The sequence below is a fragment of the Marmota flaviventris genome, chromosome 2 (genome assembly GCF_047511675.1).
Source record: "Marmota flaviventris isolate mMarFla1 chromosome 2, mMarFla1.hap1, whole genome shotgun sequence".
Lineage (NCBI taxonomy): Eukaryota > Metazoa > Chordata > Mammalia > Rodentia > Sciuridae > Marmota > Marmota flaviventris.
In genome coordinates, this window is record NC_092499.1 from 113,176,812 (window position 1) to 113,197,101 (window position 20,290).

General features: G+C 42.8%; 1 protein-coding gene across 1 annotated transcript in view; it reads left to right on the forward strand.

The window, feature by feature from the left end:
- Iqch (IQ motif containing H) overlaps window positions 1–20,290 on the forward strand; it is a 195,495-nt gene that overhangs the window by 126,030 nt on the left and 49,175 nt on the right. Inside the window, exons 15-16 of the mRNA XM_071607335.1 lie at window positions 15,164–15,284; window positions 18,419–18,705. Of these exons, the coding sequence (XP_071463436.1) occupies window positions 15,164–15,284; window positions 18,419–18,705 (408 nt within the window). The remainder of the gene's footprint in view (window positions 1–15,163; window positions 15,285–18,418; window positions 18,706–20,290) is intronic.

Consider the following 20,290-nt stretch of genomic DNA (forward strand, 5'->3'; position numbering starts at 1 on the left):
TCACCTGGAAGCTAATGTATAATAGCATTCTGTCATCAGTTGTGTTTTTTAAAAACAATCCAAGAAAATTTATGTAATTGCTAATCCCTGCGAGATGCCAAGAAAATAATATACCTAGTAGAAAATCTCCCAGCAAAACCTGAGTAGTAGGTAAGAGTTCCTAGGATCTGAGAGAAAATGTAAAGATTTTCCATGCACATTGGTAAGATGACCTCTTAGTGTGTTCCAAATTTGTTTAATAATTAGTTTTATATGGTTTAATGTTTAAATTAAACTCACCACTCTAAAAGCTGTTCCATTTTTACCTCACAGAGATCTAGGCTTCCCTGGCTTCTCTTGATCCTACCCCTCCATTTTGGCAGCCCTACTGTTTAAAGCATTACTGATTAGGAAAAGTGAGACTCAGGTTCCCTTAACTGGTTCCTTCCCTCCTGGTATACCTAACAGTGGGCCGTGAAAAGTGATTTGTATCTGCTTCAAGCATCCCACTACAGAGGGACATGAATCAAGACACAAGTGACGGGAAGGGAGGGCACACTCGAGGGAACCACATTATTCTTGGGAAAGTGAAATGATAGATAAATCTGGAGAACAGTCAGGAGAGAGACTTCCCTTTGACAAATGTGACGGTTCTCCCCATGATCTATTCTGGTCTTTTTCCCCCCTTGTCAGGGAATGGAGTAAATGCAGTACCTGTCATGGCCAGCTTTTTACATATTATTTAAAGGATACCAAAGTGAATTACTCTTCTAGAAAAAAATAAAAAAAGGAAAATGTATTTAATTTTGAGGCCCATGGAGGTTTCTCTTATGTTTTCTTTGAATGGGATTTCATTTCGCACTATATAGAATTTCCTTCTTAAACAAAATTGTTGAGATTAAACCTTAGAAAAGTATGACTGTTTTATTTTTTAAAATTGAGTGTGCAGGGACTGGGATTGTGACTCAGTGGCAGAGCACACGCATAGCATGTATGAGGCAATGGGTTCGATTCTCAGCACCACAAATAAATAAATAAATAAAATAAAGGTCCATTGACAATTTTTTAAAAAAATTGAGTGTGCAGAGTGTTTGCTGGCCTCAGTATTTCAAAAGAAAAAATTTTAAAGAATTTCCTTGACATTATACTATGATAAATTTGAAATACTTGACTTTAAGAAATATTTACAATACTGACACTCACTGAATTGTACTTAGCAGAATCACTGTACATTATTTAATTTCAATAATTTTAAACATTTAAATTGTCACCAAATACATTTGGCAGCATTGTTAATGTTATTAAGTGTGAAACTCTTGAATAATTACTAGTCTGTCTAAATCATTTTTTTTTAAACTTAACAAGGAAAAAAACAGTTACTCAAAAATCTTTTTAGTTTTAGGCCAATGCTTAGCCATGATGTGGTGAGTACCCAAAAGTGAAAATAAAAATAAAGCAGTTCTAAAGATACACACACACACACACACACACACATATGTATTATATAATATACGAAGATAATATATATGTGTGTGTTGTGTATATATACATGTATATATATATGTATGTTGTATATGTATAAATATATATAGTGTGTATACACACATACACACACACACACACACACACACACACATGATTATTGACATTCTTTCACCTTCAGAGTGAAACTGCATTGAAGGTGAGGGTGAACTGCAGTTCTCCATTGAGTGTAGCCATGGAGAATTTAGGATTAGAATTCTCCTTTGTTCCAGAAGACCATTGTAATGGTGCACATTTAGACATCAAAGCATTATTTTATGAGCACAGGCATGTTTTTAATGTCCTATTACAGTTTGTAGACCTGTTTCTTTTGATAATGAAGACGTTGTGTCATCAAGCCTAGCCTGGCACATACAAAACATATGCTGGCAGGTTATTAAAAATTTCAGCTTCTTGATGAAAGACTATCCTGCAGGCTAAGAGTCCAGAGAAAGACTCCATTCTGGGAGAATTATTAGAAATGAGAATATGACTGTAAGCACTAAATTATGTTAATACTTACAAATAGCATCATTTGCATAGCAGTTTATGATACAATACCATGATTTTTCTCATTGGTATGTTGTAGGCAACAGATTAAAAACAGTGCTGTTTATGGGAGTTTGGGCCTTTTTGAGATTCCCTTGCATCTTATGCAGATATTGGTTTTAGATGTAGAAAGGATTCAATGTAGACTCAAGTATCTAATATAAAGATCATCCTTATTTTTTTTTCTACTCTAATTTTGAATTAGTTACTTGGCTGGTTGCAGTTGAGACTTGAAATAAAGTCATGGAGTCAATAGATGCTGCAACACCATAGTCACAGACAAATCAGTATAGCTATGTAGGTGATTTGGGGAAAGCACAATGTTGCATCATGGCCACAAGGAAAAAGCCAACTCTTTTTTTTTTTTTTTTTTTGTAATTTGGTGCTGAGCCTGTTCTCTTCATCCTACTACTTAACAAAATCTACTCCCCTCAACAGATTCCAGTAAGCTCATTCCTCAAGTGCCCCGTGCTTGTTAAGGTTTAGTGAACCCAAACTTGTGCATACTCCAAACCCTCTGCTCACCGTTTGGGAGTGTTTGTTTTCATCTAGTAGGAAAAAAGGTTTAAGCAGAGCAGAAGCCTTCCTGGGTACGCTTACCTAAGACAGCCTAGGAAGACCTATGTACACTTACTGTGCTACTTCTCCTTCTTGTAGCTTTTTTCTTTTCAATTTTTTTCCTTTTTTTTTTTTTTAAGAGTGAATCTTCCCTCTCTCAATTCTGGGATATTGGCTTGGTGGCAGGAATTTTCTGGTGACATTGCTCTGTAAAAGATCTTATGAACAGTTCCTTTGAATAAAGAACTAAGCCAGTTTACTTCTTTACCTCAGTTCTGCCACAGAGTCTGGGATATGAACTTCATGGCTTCACTATTTCACCACTTAACAAGAAAAAAGAAATTGAACTGGCTCTTGGATGCTGCTATTAAATATTGCTATGTCAGCCTTTTGCAAGAGCAGCTTTACCTTGACTTGTACAGTAGTTTTGGTTTACTTTGTTGGGCGCTGGGTATTACTTTGGAGGTCACCAAAGAGGGGGGAATTCATTCAAGACAGCCCAAACTGAAAAAAAGGTAGAATAAGCCACAGCGGTTGTTTTGTCTTTGTATAGAACTGTCAGCAAGCAAAATCCACTGTTTTTGAGTGGAGAACCAATAACCCCTTATGCCTTAGAACTCACTCATCTGCATCTCTGTGTGAGACCTCCGTCCACTCAGAATGCCCTTGTAACTGAGTCAGAGGAGTCATTGTAGGTTGGCTGGGCAAGGCAACCCGTGGAATTTAGGCATTTATTGGGTGATCTCAAAGAACCATTGCCTCATAACCATGTTATCTTTAGAAAAGTTAAAAGACAAAATAACAAGATTAAAAAAATATTTAACCAAATAAGTACAAAATCACTTTCCCCAAACATAGTCTTCATTTTTGTGTACCAGATTCCAAACGTGCAGCATCTATCTTTCATTGTAACAATAATAGAACATATGCTAATTAAACATCAGATTGTAACCATTCTCCATGTTTATACATAGTCATCACAATTAATGGCTATATAACATTCCTTTATATAGATGAATTCTAATATATAAAATAATTCACTTAATTGAAAATTTAGGTTATTTCTAGCATTTTTTAAATATTTTGGTGGAAGAAGAAAAGTTTTGTTTGTTTTCACTCTTAGTTTTGATGTGTACCTCTTTTGCTTAAGTTGAATTGCCTCCCTAGAGACCCACAAGTAGCCTGCTTTATTATGAGGAGAACTCTTTACCACTTTCGTTATATGCTGCCATGTTTCCAAGATGATGGTACAAATTTCCAAAGCAAATAGCGAATAAGCATACTAGCACTACCACAGCCTTACCAGCACTGGATTGCCCTTTTATTTTAGATATTAAAATGTACTTTATAGTCACTATTATTTCATTACTCGCAAGGGATATTCTTTTATCATTATCTTTACTAATATTTGTATTTTATATCAGAAACATAACATCTGGTGTTAATAAAATCTAGGTTTTTAGGCTTAAAAAACCTAGAGCACCACTTTTCCTAATCATTAGGCTATAAATAAATGATTTTCATTTATTTTTTATGTTTATTTTTAGATCCTAAAAAATCTTGACTTCTTAAACTATCTTTGTGTATTTGGTAGTTGCCTAGCCTACCCGGGGGGAGTGCGCATTGTATAGAGCCATGAACACTGTTCCGGGCTTGAGGTTTTTCTTTTGTTCAGTATTAATAATGAATACCTGCTTCCTGGGTGCCAGGCACTGTGCTGAGCACGGTACAAGAATTATTTCATTCAAACTCAGGAAGACTCTGAGGTTTTACTCATTTATTCTCACACCCATTTGACAAGGAAGGGATCACCTTTTTTTCAGGGGGAGACACATGCCCAGGAAGTCAATGGCTTGCCCAGTTTCATATGGCTGACAAGTGATTGTGCCTGGCTGGGGACCCACATCTAACTCCCAGCCCAATGCTCTTGCCACATCCAGTCAAAACAGTTAGAAGAGACACCAGAGAAGTATTCCCCTGTAGGTCCTTGCCTTTGTGACCTGAACCACGTGCTGCCGTTATGGCAGGTTTTCTGCTTTCCACAGAGTCTTGGAGAAAGCACAGATGTCCCTAGAACACAGCCACTGCTCTCCAATTTCTTCCTTTTTCCTCAAGGTGGTGAACTGGGAGGTGAGGAGGGAAATCAATACATACTTAGCTGCAGAGGGGGAGCCTGCCAGGGAGGCCCTGGGATTCTGGATCTTGCAACCAACTGCCTCAAGTACTCCTTTATATGTATGAGTGAGGAGAGGGAGTTGTACACATCACCTTTGGGCTATTCATGGGGTGACAGTTTTCAGTGCCTTTCTCAACTTAATACACTGTCATGATCATATGAGCTTGTCAATTCTTGAAAAGCTTTGAGCAGCCTACCTTTACAATCTGGGGTAGCATTAAAACTACGATGAGCATTTAAAACCCTATTTAAAACCTGTTTTTTCCTATGAGGAACCAAATATTTTGTTTGGTTTTTGTTTGTTTGTTGTTTTTGTTTTTGAGGATTTTATTTTATTTTTTTAGTTTCCTGTTTTAGGTTGACATGGTGCACTCCCTTTTAAGCAGAATGAATGCTGGAAGAAGCTAGTCAGAGAGTCAAACCCTCAACAATTCAGTAAACATTCAGAGCCACCAAGAGCTGGTCATCTTCATGAGGTTCCATTGCCCAGGCATGCCTAGGTTATAGTCCCTTGCTTGGCAGAGACACACAGGCAGATCACTGCAGCCCACCCCCCCCAGGTCTCCACTCCTATCTGTAAACAGGGGTAATATGAGCACTTGCCTCATGGGGAGGTGAAGACAACCAGACAAATGAGATAATCCTGTTCTGGCAAGCAATGGACTTCGCACATGAGAGTTCAAGTATTGCTTTTATTATACTAATAATAGAAATTTTCATTATAACAAAATCAAGCAATATTGAGCAGTTACAAATAATTTAATCTTTCTTTAGTTGGTAGATCCTTTAGGATCCCATCGGCTTCTTGAATGTTGTGATAATCAGCTCTCACAGTAGAGGACTGTGGTATTAAAGATCAGAATGTAGAGTCGGTGGTTCCTATTATACGATTTTCCCAGATAAGGCTTTTGAAAAGAATAAACCTTGATATCATTTTAAAATAGAAAACAATACCATGTGTTTGAACTTCCTAATGGGTTGAATAAAGAGGCTTGACAGAGTAGAAATTATTCAGACCAAAAGATGGAGTCTGGTTGCTTCATTTTCTGGTTCCAGTTGGTGTCTTTTCTAATTAGTGTAGCAGCACGTCACCACCGTCATTGGAAAGTCTTAATCATTTACATATTTTTCCTTATCTCTGAGAATGACTTAGAATGTGTTCTTCCAGTTCAATGGTCATTTTCATGACGCAGCCAGAGTTGAGTCTGAGGTGCTTCTCTATGCCCGAGGACGGTGACAGGAGAAGGAAAATTGCCTCCCCAAGTGAAATGAAAGCCAGGGTACCCCTTCCGAGGACCTATAATAGTCAGCTCGACAAGCTGTTGGTTTGTGTGTCCTATTGATTTAATATGCTTCTAATCAGTACATAAAGCTATGGGCCTGCAGTGTTAATTTTTCATATGCTTACAAAGTACCCTTTGATTTTCTGTCACACGTTAATTACAGCGTTTTGCCATTAAATAGGAAGCTTTGTGTAAACTAATTACTAGGTAATCATTGTCTACTGCAAGCGCGCTGTTTGTACCTTTTATTTTATTCTAAAAATGCACAGATCTCACAGTCTGGAAACACTCTACCTTCCAGCCATTAGCTCTCACTAATTCATAGCATTATTGTGGTGAGAGTGTAGGAGTTGTAATTGTTGTGGTATCAGAGCTGTTAATTACCGGAGTAAACAGTTGAAATGGTGCCAAGGTCTATTGTACAAGGCAGAGAAAAGGAGGTTTAAATGTTACTCCCACCATCTGGGGACTGGAGGAGAGGCAAATGCTTGGAAACAGCAGTGAGGCGCTATCGCGGCTTCAGCTCCAGGGTTGGCGGCCATATGGATCCCGAATATTTTGAATCAATTGAATTTAACTGCCAGTTTTTCGCAATAACAGCGTGGAAGGAAGGAATAAAGCAAAAGATGAGAGGAACGAGAATTGGTTAGTGTGTTCACATCCAGGAAGTCCCCGTTGGAGTTCTTTGGGAAATGTCTGCTCTGCTGAAAACCACAGAGCCGGCGTGGGTATCTGGAACGGATTCAAAATGAGTTTTACTCTGCTCTGACGGCGGCTGCGCCATTTGCTTCTGGTCGTCTGTCCTCAGTGCCCCCTGGCTGAGCAAGGGATGCCCTTGAGAAGACTCAGACTTCTTGTCACTGTGCCAGTTCCAGCAAAAACCCCACTTTGGAATTCACTGATTTATTATGCTGGCGTGGTCTGGAGAAAGAAAACAATCGCTATATAATGCTGCTACATCTGCCTCAAGTACATGCATCTGTAGGTGTGGAAAGATCAAAGAAGGTCCAGCCCCTGGCTCTGATTAAGAAACGGAGCTGCTGCCCGATCCTTTTGTACAAAATTAAAATATGAAATCTCCTGATGGCCTCTCATTTCATGGCACAGATCCACTCCTCTCCACCACTACTTGAACAGGAAAAAAAAAAAAAATCAAGTCCAAAGGGCACATGTGTTTTCTTTTGTTTTTAATTTTCAATTAAAGAGCTTTCATCAGCATATGCAATTTTCTCAACCAGCATTTCTCTACCTGGAAAGGAAGAAACCAATTACCAATCGAAGTGATCACGGCTACTTCCACTTAACGGTTGATTTTCAATCTGCATAGTCTCCACTTTAAAAATATGGCATCGTCTGTGAAATGGTCATATGGACGTCGTCGATGTTGCTCTTATTTTTCAATATAATTTCCTCAGAAACCGTTTTCCCACGTTAAAAAAAAAAAAAGAAAGAAAGAAAATGTGTGAAACACCAGCCCCTTGCTGCTGTAACTACTTTCTAATATCATTCCCCAAACATGAGCGTATTCTTCTCTTTTTAAACCACCCTGGATCACTGTATTTATTTCAAACTGTTCCTCTAGCAGATGTTGGAGTAATTCGGGGCGTAGTGGAAACAACTCCCTGAAAGGGAGAGATCTCAGACTCACCGAGCACCAAGGACGATGTTTGTCAGCCCTTTACGAGGGCAGTTCTGTCCCCGGGGTGGGGAATCTTTCCCTGCGTTTGTGTATGTGCAAAGTTCAATTAAGAATTTCAAGAAGTGCTTAATCTTTATCTATTGAAACCCCCAGCATGCAGCGCGACAGAGAGAGCCCAGGAAGAATGCCCCGGCCGCCTGCGGAGAGGGGGGAAGAGAAACCGCTGCAAAGTTACAGGGGAATGAGCCTTTCAGGCGTGTGGGTCGGCGCGGAGCGGCTGCGCTGAGCTTTGGAATGGAAGCGCAACATATGTGCCTCAGTTGGACAAAAAGCTTCTCGAGTGAAATCGACTACCAGGCCCGCGTGTCGGTGCAAGGTGGAGGCCTCGATAATGAGGGACAGACTCCTCGAGAAGCAGCGAGTGGATAATGCTACATAAGTATGGAATTATATACCGCATTTTCACCATTCTGTTTAATGAGAGCCGCCACCGCAGCGAATCACTTGCCACCCAGCCGAAATGGGCCATTAGCTATCAAGGGAAAATTGTCTTTGCCGCTTTCAGCAGATGGAGCAAATATTTTACAAAGCAATTTTACATACCAAAAACATTTGTGTGCCTTGGTAATGTTGGCTGTTTTACATTATGTTACCTTCTACAGCAGCATAATTTTCCATCTCATCGAAGGCAAACTTGGCATTTTTGATTTTTAAATTCTCAATTAACAATTAAACATGGAGTATTAAAGCAGTCCTTAAACTTTAAGTAGGTGTGGGAAGTAGTTTATGGCTTGCTGCAGACATCTTCAGTTTTTTTCTTCATCCTCTCAGCATATTTTTGGCACTCTAAAGAGGGACGATTTCTAATGAACTTCATGGAAAGGGATCAGTGGAAACTTCACCACTGATTGCAGAACAACAGTGGGGTGCTCAGAGCATTTGCAGGCCTCAAGTGTCCATCATGGATTATGGGGACACCATATGGTCCACCTGTTTGTATCTGTTCAAAATGCTGAAGCTTCGAGGAACAGAAAACCCAACTCAAAATGGCTGTATAAATAAGGAGAAATTATGATCTCAGCTATCTAAAAACCCAAAGATTGTTCTGACTTCAGACAAAGCTTAACACAATGGCAGTGACATCCCCATGAACCCGGATACTTTCCCTCTCTGTTCTGCACTGTGCATATAGTTGCCTCCATTCTAAAGGTGGCTATCCTCAGAGTGACAAGACAGCTGCCAGTAGCTCCTGGAGTTTGTCCTTGGTCAAGGCACTAGGAAGAGAGAACATCTCACCTGGTAGCATTCCCAGAAGAGCTTCTTTCAGAGGGCCCCAATAAGCACTTCCTAACACTTGATTGGCCTCACTGAATTATGTGTCTATCCACAGCTGACCTTGTGATCAAGGCACAGCATTGCTGGTCAGGGGCTCACCTTGGAGGTAAGGGCAGAATCTTTCTCCATCAATCTTACATAGCAAAGAATGGAGGAGGAGAAGTCCCTGAAAGGGAGTTTGGGGTATCATTACTCTGAAATAGGAGACATAGATCCTGGGCAGCCAACAAGAATGGCCACTGTACCATTTTTTTTCATAAATTTAATAATGAAAATTTAGCATCACCTGTGGATGATCTTATCTGACCCGGATTGACCATTTTATGGCCATCAATGGCAGATACAGGTACAGATTCCACTGCACTCGTAGCATTTGAATTTGAACCCAAGTTTTGCTACTTCCTGCTGTGTGGAGGGAAATAGGAATGATGATATCTAATCTTATATAGTGACTGTATGGTAATAAATAGCATGTGGTTGCCTTGACACGTGACTGCCATATGGCAAACTTTCAATAAGTGAGAGCAGTAATTTCACTTAAAAAATGGCTGAATTGGTAAAATGTATCCTATTAAAAGCATCCTTCTAAATTCACCATCAATTTTGAAATCCCTTCCTTCTCTCCACCTCTGTGCCACTAGCTGATTCAAATCCTGAGCACCTTCTGCAGTGCCCCACGCTTTACCCGCTGAAAGAGGCAGGGGGCAGTGGAGAGCACTCACCAGGAGTCCAAGCTGCCAGGCGCCCCTGCAGTCTCTCTGCAGGACTTCGAAGCCCCTTTCCCTCTCCTGTTACATGCAGCATTTGTCCTCAATAGTCCATATGGCCCCTTTCAAAGCTGACAGTCTTTCTTAGTTTTTCAGGTCATTGTCTTGCCCTTTTGACTCTATGCCACTCTCCATTCTTCAGTTCAGGGTTTTCAGAAGTGTCTGTAAAGCAGCACCGTCTAGGCAGGTCCTTTGGTTTCCTTCAACACTTGATCTTAGGCAAAAGACTCAGAAATGATTTCCTTGGTTTTTCTCCCCCACCCCCCACCCCGGCCTTTTCTATTTTAACCAGGAATAGAAAACAGGGAGGGGCTTTAACTCCAGGTGCAGGGAACAGCCCTGATTGAGAGAGTTGTCAAAATCACCCTTTGGTTTTCTTTTAAACCTTATCAACAATGTCTGACGTGGGAGACGGAGGTGATTTGCCAAGAGGGTATTTTACTTAATGCACCACTGACAATTCAAGAAATCTGCTAAAATAAAATGTGAGTTTGGTGGGACTGATTTTGAGAATATTCTAATTTGTATTTCTCCCTTTCTGTCTCTCATCCTCCCCAATACACATATATACATACACACACACACACACACACACACACACACACAGAGAGAGAGAGAGAGACAGAGAGAGACAGAGAGAGACAGAGAGATGGGGGCACATTTGGAATTTGCTTGGTTGGAAGAGCTAACTCTCTAGAGTTTGAAGTCACTTTAGTCATTGAAGGCAGTATTAAACTGAATATGTTAGTGGCTTCCCCAGAGATATCCTGAATTTCCTTCAATCAAATTCTCTCTCTTCAAACTCACACTGTGTGTGTGTGAGTGTGTGTGAGTGTGTGTGTGTGTGTGTGTGTGTGTGTGTGTGTGTGTGGTAGTGCCAGGTCTCACACATACTGGGCAAGGACTCCCAGTCCTACATTTTCTTGAAGAGAGAGAACTGAGAGGCAAGGTCCATAATTAATGGACAAAGGTCTCCAGCATGCGGTGCTGGGGGTATGGCTCAGTGGTAGAACGCTTGCCGAGCACGAGCTGAGGTCCTAGGTTCAATCCCCAGCACTGCAAAATGGACAGTCTCTAGGATGCTCCAGTCAGGTGGAGGGAAGCTCTGTAGATATCTTGAGACTTTTCAAGGTCATGACTACTGTTGATGCCCTCTGAGAGGTAAAGGTGGGTCCAGGTGAAGTGTGAGCAAGCCTGTACAATGGCAAAGATGAGCTGAAGTTCTTCTTGACTGGGAACTACCCTAGAGTTATCAGTTCCACAAATACCAGAAGCTCCTGAGCATTCCCTTCTCAGCGCAATCTTGTTATCATTCACAAGGTCTATCTTTCCCAGAGTCACTGGCTCTAAATGATCTGTTCAATGTGGGTGACAGGCCCTCAGAAACACTGACTTGGTTGTCCATCACCCTGACGTTACTCACTGAAAAGAAATGTCCTAACTATTCATTGCACAAGTTAGTAAGATACAGAAGACGCTCCCTGATGCTGGCTTGTAACACACATTCAACATACATGCACTTTGGGAGAGGGGCAAGGGAAGGAAGAAAGCAAGCCAGCAATGGCTCCCTGGACTGTTATTTTTTTGTCTTCAATCATTTGTCGGGAGCCACTCGATAACAGAATGTGGCAACTCAGTGTGCGACTTTACCAAAACCTCCTCACTGTAGGTGCCTCTCATTTGCAGAGAGGTGACAATACCATGCTGGCCTACCTCAGGGTGTTGCCTTAAGGGCCAAGTGAGTTCATGAATCGGAGTCTGTGACAAGAGTAAAGTACTGTGTGAATACTGTTCTGATAGTTGACATGGTGTGGGAGGGGTCTGGCGAGTGTGTGTGTGTGTGTGTGTGTGTGTGCGCGCACACACTTGTGTTTGTTCTGAACAGAATGAGGCTCAATAGCTGCATATCTTCCCTTGAAAGCATTGTTTTAGAGAATTGTGCTCTTTGCATTTGAACTACATAAATGATAATCTCCAGAGAATAGAAACAACCCCCAAAACTGAGACACGCACCTGACGTGGGCCTCGTGGCCTTTGGGATCTTGCTGTGATGCATCTTCTGTGCCTGGATCTGAGCTCCCCAGCAGAAATTGGCTTTGGGAGTTGTTTTGAGGGTGAGGATAAAATAAAATGAAGCTCTTAGGCAGAAAGTCATTTTGCTGTCCCTTCTTGAATGTGCGGACTGCAGGTCCTACTCTATTATCTTCATTGTCATCATCATCATCATTATTTTGTAGAAGTGAAGGAACAATTCTCTTTTATGGGTACTAAGGCAATTCTTTTGTAAAATCCTTATATTTGCTATCAGATGCTTTCAAAATAAAGAAATAAATTAAACAGTTAATACCAGCCCTGCCCGCCCCCATTACTCCTCCCCATGCCGTCTTCTCAGAGAGTTAATCATGGCCCCAAGTGGCCACCAAGTGCCCCAGTGTCCCCCATTGAACACCCCCCGCCAGTGCCTTCAGCTGTGTACATCTCATGACGGGACATGTCACATCCTCCAGATTCCTGCAGCAGACTTGCCTCTAAGAAATTTGCCCCCTTGCTGTGGCTTTGTGCACGCGCCAACATCAAGTGTCACAGCAGAATGGGGGACTTCGTGAGCAGAGGCAGTGGTGGCAGCCGGAACCACGTCCTGATGCCTCATACCAGCAGCAGCACTAGAGTTAATTACTGGCCTTCCCATAGCATGTTGCATCTGAGGTGACACTTCATAAATGTCACCTCATTTATCTTCCTGATGCCCCTCAGAGGCAGGGAATCCCATAAAATCCACCCCGGAAGAACCGGTGGCTTGTGAGCAGCCATCCCCTCAGGTGGTTCCTGGGCAGTGAGGGGGAAGCCAGGGGAGACGTGTCACATCTTTTCTTGCTCTGTAACTTCAGCTGTTAAGGACTATGTCCCTGTGTTTACCACAACCATGATTCATTCCACAAACATTTAATGTTCCCTACTCTGGACACTGCAGGACTGAGCTCAAAGCCAGTGTCTTTGCCACTTTGAAGTCCCACAGAGCTGGAAGACAGGGAGAAGAGACCTCCAACAGAAGCAGCAAAGAAAGCCCAATGGGGGAGGTGTGACTGGACCCTCAGAAAGACTGAGGAGTCACCTGGGGAGGAAGAGGAGGAAGACAAGGAAGGCAGTTTGGGGGAGACTGGGAACTGGGGAGGAGAGAGGTGAGGCTACATTGGAGCAGAGGCCATATCACAGAGGGCCTTCTCCAGGTGTCCTGCTGAGGAGTTTGCACTTGATCTTCTAGCAGGACTTCCACCTGCTCCTTCACTGCTTCCTCTCCATCTCCCCTGCTGCCCCTCCGCCCGCCCAATAACCCCCTAATATATACTTTTATCTGTAGTACATGTGTGGCCACATGGCATATAACTGGGTTTCACACCCTTCAGAAATGGGACAGAAATAGCCCTTACCTGAAGGTAGAACAAAAAAATGAAATCTCCACTTCCTGGGTCAGGGCTTGGGCTGGAAGGCTTCCTTCCCTGACACCCAGGTTTCCAGAGCAGGGCAGGAATGTATAGTCCTGCTTCCTTGCCCCAGCTCTGGGGCACTTTGTGAATGAGAGAGTCAGTCTTCCTCAACAGAGTAGAATGATTCTAACAGAAAGAAGCATTAAAAAAAAAAAAAAGATGACTTTAATTTGCTGTGAACATCAGTGCAAATGTATACAGGGTACAAAAGAAAGAAAAAGGCCCTTGGCTTTGACGGTGATTTTCCTGGGCTGCAGTGAGCCTGATGACTCCCCAGACCTTCTTGACAGTCCTCGGTCATCCTGCAGCAGGGGTGGGTAGTGTGCTCTGCATTTCTGTTTGGTATGTCACTCACTCACTAAGCTAATAAGAACCCCACCAGGACTTTCTGGACATTTCAGAAATTATCAGATTATTTGGACCTGCCTAGCGTATACTCAGATGCTTGTCTTCTGCTGTGGATTTTCAGCAAGCATTGGACCCAGAATCAACCAGATAGTCCAAGGAGTTGAGAAAGTTGGGGAGACAGAGGAAAATCACTTTTAAATGTTTAGGGAAATCCGAAGTAAATGAGCATACAGATGATTTCTGAGACTCCACCCAGCGCCACCCCCAAAGTTGATTACTGCAGGTGACTGAGCCATCACTCTTAGACAATGGAGTCTTTTTTTCTTTTTTATAGTATTGGGGATTGAACCCAGGGGCGTTGAACCACTGAGCCACATCCTCAGCCCTTTTTCACATTTTATTTAGAGTCAGGGCCTCACTGAGTTGCTGAGGCTGACTTTGAACTTGCGATCCTCCTGCCTCAGCCTCTGGAGCTGCTGGGATTACAGGCGTGCGCCACTGCACCCGGCTGAGCCATCACTCTTAAATTTACATGTTCCCCTGCCATGTCTGAGCTTTGTCTCATCTTTGTACCATATTTTGAATATAAATACTATCCATCATATGGGCTGTGTCCAGTGCCCTGCCCCACTTCTGGTAAAAGTGGCATCTAAAATGTGGCTTCTATTTGAAAATTCTTAGGGAAAAGAATTATAATTGATGATGTCCAAGAAAGAAATTGCCTTGGCAAACCAAGGCTGTTCATATCTGAAAGCCAGACTTCTTGTTCACCAGAGACTTTCCTACTGTTTCATTTGGACAGGGGCTCTGTAGTCTTTAGGTGTTTCACTGATATGAGGTCGGCCTTACCGCTAGACCAATGAGACTGACCTGGGAGGATTTCAGACAGGTGGAGCCTGGTCCCAATGCTTCTCTTCCCCTCACTTTTCCTACCTACCCACCTAAAATCCCACCTTTATAGCGTCAGCCCATAGTATAGGCTTTGGTGACAGAGTCGTTGGATGCAGACATCTATCAATAAACAGGGAGGACACAGATTAAAGAAATGGAAGACCGAAAGAAAGATCTCACCAACTCCATTATTTCTAAGTTCGGCGAAATTAGGGCCACAGAACAAAAACCATCCCAGTCTGAAAAATCTCAGGGACAAGCTAGTTAGCTCCACATTTTTCAAAATGGCAAACTAAGGCCCAGAGTGGGGAGGTCCATTGCCCAAGGATACTCTGCTGGTCAGGCTGCAGTGAGTCCAAAACCTGGGTTTCCTGACACCCAGACCAAAGGGGGCCTTTTGTAGACAACAGGCACAATTAGCAGCAATTTTTAGGGGGGGCAAATCACTTTGAAATATGAAAACTGAAATGGCCGGAAAAATAGAGAAAATTTTCAAAATGGCTTTCTGACTCTGGGTAAACAGTAACCACATTTTTTTTTGCCTGTTGGAGGCCTGGTTTTTAATCACTCCACAAGCAGTTTTCATTTCTGTAGTAAAATTGCTTGTGGTTCTATTTAATTTGTTTCTGCAGGAGCCAGCTTTGGTGAAGATCTCTGAGGAGCTGGCGGGCATTTTAGCACAGCACGCACAGCCAGTCAATGAGAAACGGTTCCCGACGTGGAGGAAATTCCTCCAAACATTTCTCAGTCAAGGTAAATAAGACTTGAAAGTTTCCATTGAGGAGCAGTCCACACAGCCTTGGGTTCTAGTTTGGGGTCAACCAGGGCCTGTGTAGATACTTTGCATGGCCTGTATTGGTTTAGAAAAATGCTCCTGCAGCTGACTTTTTCTTTTAAGTGTTGCCTAAATATTTATCTTGCACCCAGCCTCTTCAGTAAATAGGAACTGAGCCTACCAAGCATGGCATGTGTATCTCAAGATTCTGGGTCTTTTTTAACACCAGACCTCTCCTGAGGGGTGGGCTTTGGATCTCATCTGTGGCCTTAAGCAAGGTTCTTAGGCCCTCGGAGGCCCCGGATCCTGGCTTACCTGCTGCACAAGGTTGTTGGGAGGACTCAACGAACTAGAGATATGAAAGTGTCTGCCACAGGTCTCCAATCAGTGCTAGTTTCCCCTTCCTTTCACCCTCCTCCCTCCTCATCCTAACTTTCTAAGGACATAGGAGGCTCAGCTGAGGGAGTAAATGGGACAGATGATACTAATCTCAGTCCCAGAGGTCCCTGGGGGACCACACAGGGCATGGTCACACAAGGCCTTGTTCTCTTGGAGTTGCAGTGTAGGTACGTATGCATTCCCACAAGAACCGCAAGACAGGGTTAGTGGAACAGGCCACAGAGGGGATCTTTCCACTCACCGTCAAGTGACAATGATAAGAACAGTACATTAGCACTAACATATAGGATAAGATGATAATGTTATGTTCAATGACAGCGGCAGGAACAGCACATGAGCCATCAGAGCATGGTATGAGGACACACTAAGCACTTGTGGTACTTATTACATGCCAGGCACTATCCTACATATGCATATATTAACTTATTTGATCCTCCTAACATCCATATGAAGTGGATAAACATTGTAAACTCATCTGATAGAGGAGGAACCCAAGGTAAAAAGATTAACTCACCCCAAATCACTCTGCTAACTCGTAGAAGTGTCCTTAAAAGGCTACCTCTGGCAGAGTGAGGTGGCACATGCCTGTAATTCCAGCAGCTCAGGAGGCTAAGGCAGGAGCATCATGAGTTCAAAGCCAGCCTCAGCAAAAGTAAGGTACGAAGCCACTCAGTGAGACACTATCTCTAAATAAAGTACAAAAAAAAAAAAAAAGGCTACCTCCACATCGCTGTGGAGTCTTGGCCACAGCCAGTGGGTACATTTATTAAAGAACATGTCTTAGCCCAGGGTATTAGAGAGCATCAGAATGGACAGGGCTGTGGATTGTTGGATACACTGGCTGGACAGGGTATGTTGATGCCCTGGGAATGGACTATTTAAGCAACAGAATGGACGCAGCCATCTGATAAGAAAACCGAGGTGCTATGTGACCTCCAGTATCCTCTGATCTAAAAGTCTAGGATTCCACAAATTTCCACATGCACCCATGCACAGAAAAGTAAAATTAAAAAACTGATTCCCAGGCCTAAATGGAAGAACATGAGTTTCCTTCCACAGAAATAAAATGTTTTTTAAAAAATCAAAAACAAGGGATTTTTTAAGGAAGGAGGGAAAAACATGAAGATCTTCAGGTCCATCCAAATCAGGGTGTTGGAAAATTTCCAGATCTTCCAAGGCCAGCCTACAAAGCCTTCCTTGAAGCTATTTATGTGAATCCCCAGCCGGTATCTCAGCTGAGCTGCATGGGAATACAGTTGCTAAGCTTCCCGTGCATCTCCTGTTCATCTCTATCCTACCCTTCAGCCACATTGTAAACACAGGGCTTATTGATGGGAGGAAGGACAGACTTCATTAACCCAGTTTTATAGATGAAGAAACTGAGTTTCAGAAAGTCAAGGAATGACTTGGGCAAAGTCACACAACCGAGAAGTGGTGAATGGGAACACAAAGTTAGATCCTACAACTTTAGTACATCTTAGAACCTGGTTCTTGTAAGTAATGTGTTTTTGAAGGCTGTGCCAGGCTTGGAGCCTGGTGCATTCAGCAAGTCCTGTGTGAATGCTCTCTGACGGATCGGGGCATCCCCTGCTCCCTGACTCTAAGGTCACCCTCTCCCACTATTTCCTGTTTTATTCTACTTCTTTCCTCTCAAGGGAGCTTGTGGCTACAAAATGTGGCACAGTTTTGATTTCCACATCATGATGGGATTACATCAAAGAAAATAAATTCTTTCTTTTTTTTTAAAAAAAAAGAGGGATTAATTGCTTTGAAAGGAAAAATTAACAATGAACAGGTTGTGGTCATGATGCTGAGAAGATAATTTCTTTGAAATAAAAAAGATAAAGCTGTCTTGTAAGTAATAAAGGACAATATGTTTCCACAGAGGCACTATCTTGCAAAATATAGCTGACACAAGTTAACTGAATCAGGGACCCACTCAATGTTTTGTTTTTGTAGATTTTGGTGGGTTTTTGGGGGGAGGTACTAGGGATTGAACCCAGGGGCACTCGACCACTGAACCACATCCTCAGCCCTATTTTGTATTTTATTTATAGACAGGGTCTTACAGAGTTGCTTAGGGCCTCACTTTTGCTGAGGCTGGCTTTGAACTCGTGATCGCATGCCTCAGCCTCCCAAGATGCTGGGATTACAGGCATGGCCACATCTGGCTGGTGTTGTCTTCTTGCATGTACCTTGCCAAATCCTCAGCAACTGTATTCCCATTCAGCTCACACTAGCAGGCTTCATTTGAAGAAAAGAACATCTGGGACCAACCAAATGGATAAGTTGGGGCTAGAATGTGTACCCTCTGAAACAGTTTTCCTTTGAAACTTGCCATTTTGGGGGGATATCCCCTAGCCCAATATTAGACATGTAAGGAAAGCATCTCTTGTTTGAAGTACAGTGTCTTCATTGATGTGATCAGAATCAAAACTGCCATTCTTCACGCCCTATTTATTATAAGCCAAGCATTGGGCTGAATACCATAGATACAGTTTGTCTAAGACTCCCAACAACCTGGCAAGGTAGGTCTCATTATGCCCATTTTACAGATGAAGAAAAAGAAGTTGAGACGAAGCTACTTGCCTAAAGTCTCTCAAGAGCTGGCTAGGACAGGATCTGAGCCCATGTCCAACTGTCCAAGCCTAGGTCATCTCCTCCTGCAATCCCTGAGAACATGTCTTTTCATCTGCTCCCATCTTCCCACCAGGGGGCGTGATCGAGGCCTTCCCACCTGCAGATAGCATCACCAACCTGACGGTGGACATGCTGATAGAGCCCAATGGAGAAATTAGGTTGCTGTCAACGGGAGACCAGCTCCATTCCGAAAGCCCCTTCATCTCCTCTGGGACTACCATGCCTCAGACCTCCGTGGATCCCCAAGTTCTCAGTTCTTTGTGTCTCCAAATTGGAGAGGCCTGCAAGACGCGAAATGTGATTGGTCACTTTTCTGTAGATCTGGTGACTTTTATTGATCCAAGCACCTTGGAACAGCAGGTAAGTTGAACTGATGTCACATAAAATACTAAAATTCTTCACTACCCCAGACCTCCATGCAAGGGACAATATGAGGGGGCTCGCTGTGCACTGGTGAGCTGACTATAAATCTGCGTCTGTGTGGTGCATGTCCGCCAGGTGAGATCAGATTTAATGTCTAGAAACAGGGACAAGGTTAATCTCGTTTGGGTACAGCTGGAGTTTAAATGACTGCACTCACCCTGCATAGCTCTGTGATTGGGCCCACAGATCTGTCCACTAGCATTAAGTCTGTTACCGTAAAACTACTTCATGCCAACCAGGGATTGAACCTATTATATTCTGTTCTTTTCATAATCATTAGAAAGGAGTCAAGAGTCCTTGTTTCCACTTCTTTTCTTATCATTAGTTCACCAGCAACTTGGATTAACGATTTTTTCATTTACAAAATGTATTGGGAGATATTTCAAAAATACAAAAAGGTCTAAATAACTTTATGATCAATATCAGGTGCCCCCTCCTGCTTAAGAAATAAAGTAATGTCCAGGCCTCCTGTGGTCGAGCGCTCTGCTTGATGGACACCAGCCCTCCCTGATCCCCAAGCACTGCGGAAGCTTCAGTCTTCTACTTGGGAGTTTGATTCCTTTCCATATCTTTACTCTTTTGCTGCACATGGATGTACCCAGAAATAATCCAGCTTCATTTTGCATGTTTTTAAACATGTTAGGATCGTGACATCCCTGTGCGATCATTCCACAGCATGCATTTACTTTCCTCAAGATTACGTTTGCAACATTCTTCATGCACACGTGGCTCTGATGTGTAATATTCTGGATAAATACTTTTCCTTTTTTTATTTTGTTTTTGGTTTTGGTATCAAGGATTGGACCCAGGGGCGCTTACCCACTGAGCCACATCCCCAGCCCTTTTTTATATTTTACTTAGAGGCAGGGTCTCACTGAGTTGCTTAGGGCCTCCCTAAGTTGCTGAGGCTGGCTTTGAACTCAGGATCCTCCTGCCTCAGCCTCTCAAGCCGCTGGGATCGCAGGCATGTGCCACGGCGCCCAGCTGGATAAATACTTTTCAATCTTTTTTCTTTGCTTTGCTTTTTGTTTTTCCTCCAAAATTGCAATGTTTAGACTCACGACCTCTTCACAATTCAGTTCAGTTCCTCCTCTTTTCTTGTTGGGTGTCCCGCCCTCGGTCTAGAGAATGAAATAGCCTTCTAGCCTCCCTCTCTCCATCTCCTCTGGCCGCTGAGTATTGTAAATATACTTTAGTTGTTTTATATTCATTATTCTCAGTGTTATGATTCTCCATTTCAGATGATGGCTTCAAAGCGAGAGTTTATGGTCTTGGCAGTTCTCAGCTTGTTCAATAACCATTTTCCATTTGCCTTCCCAGGCCTTGTGTTGGTTTTACATTCTGCACTCAGGCCCACGTGTTGATAGGGGAAAGGACAGACAAGGGCCCTCGGAAACCCACCTGGGGTGAGGGAGGACACGGACCCCGCTGCCTGGAGAAAGCGCTGGGTGGCAGGAAAGCAGGTGGAGGAGAGGCAGGGAGGCTGCCCTCCCACACGAACAAGGAAGAATGAACTTGGTGG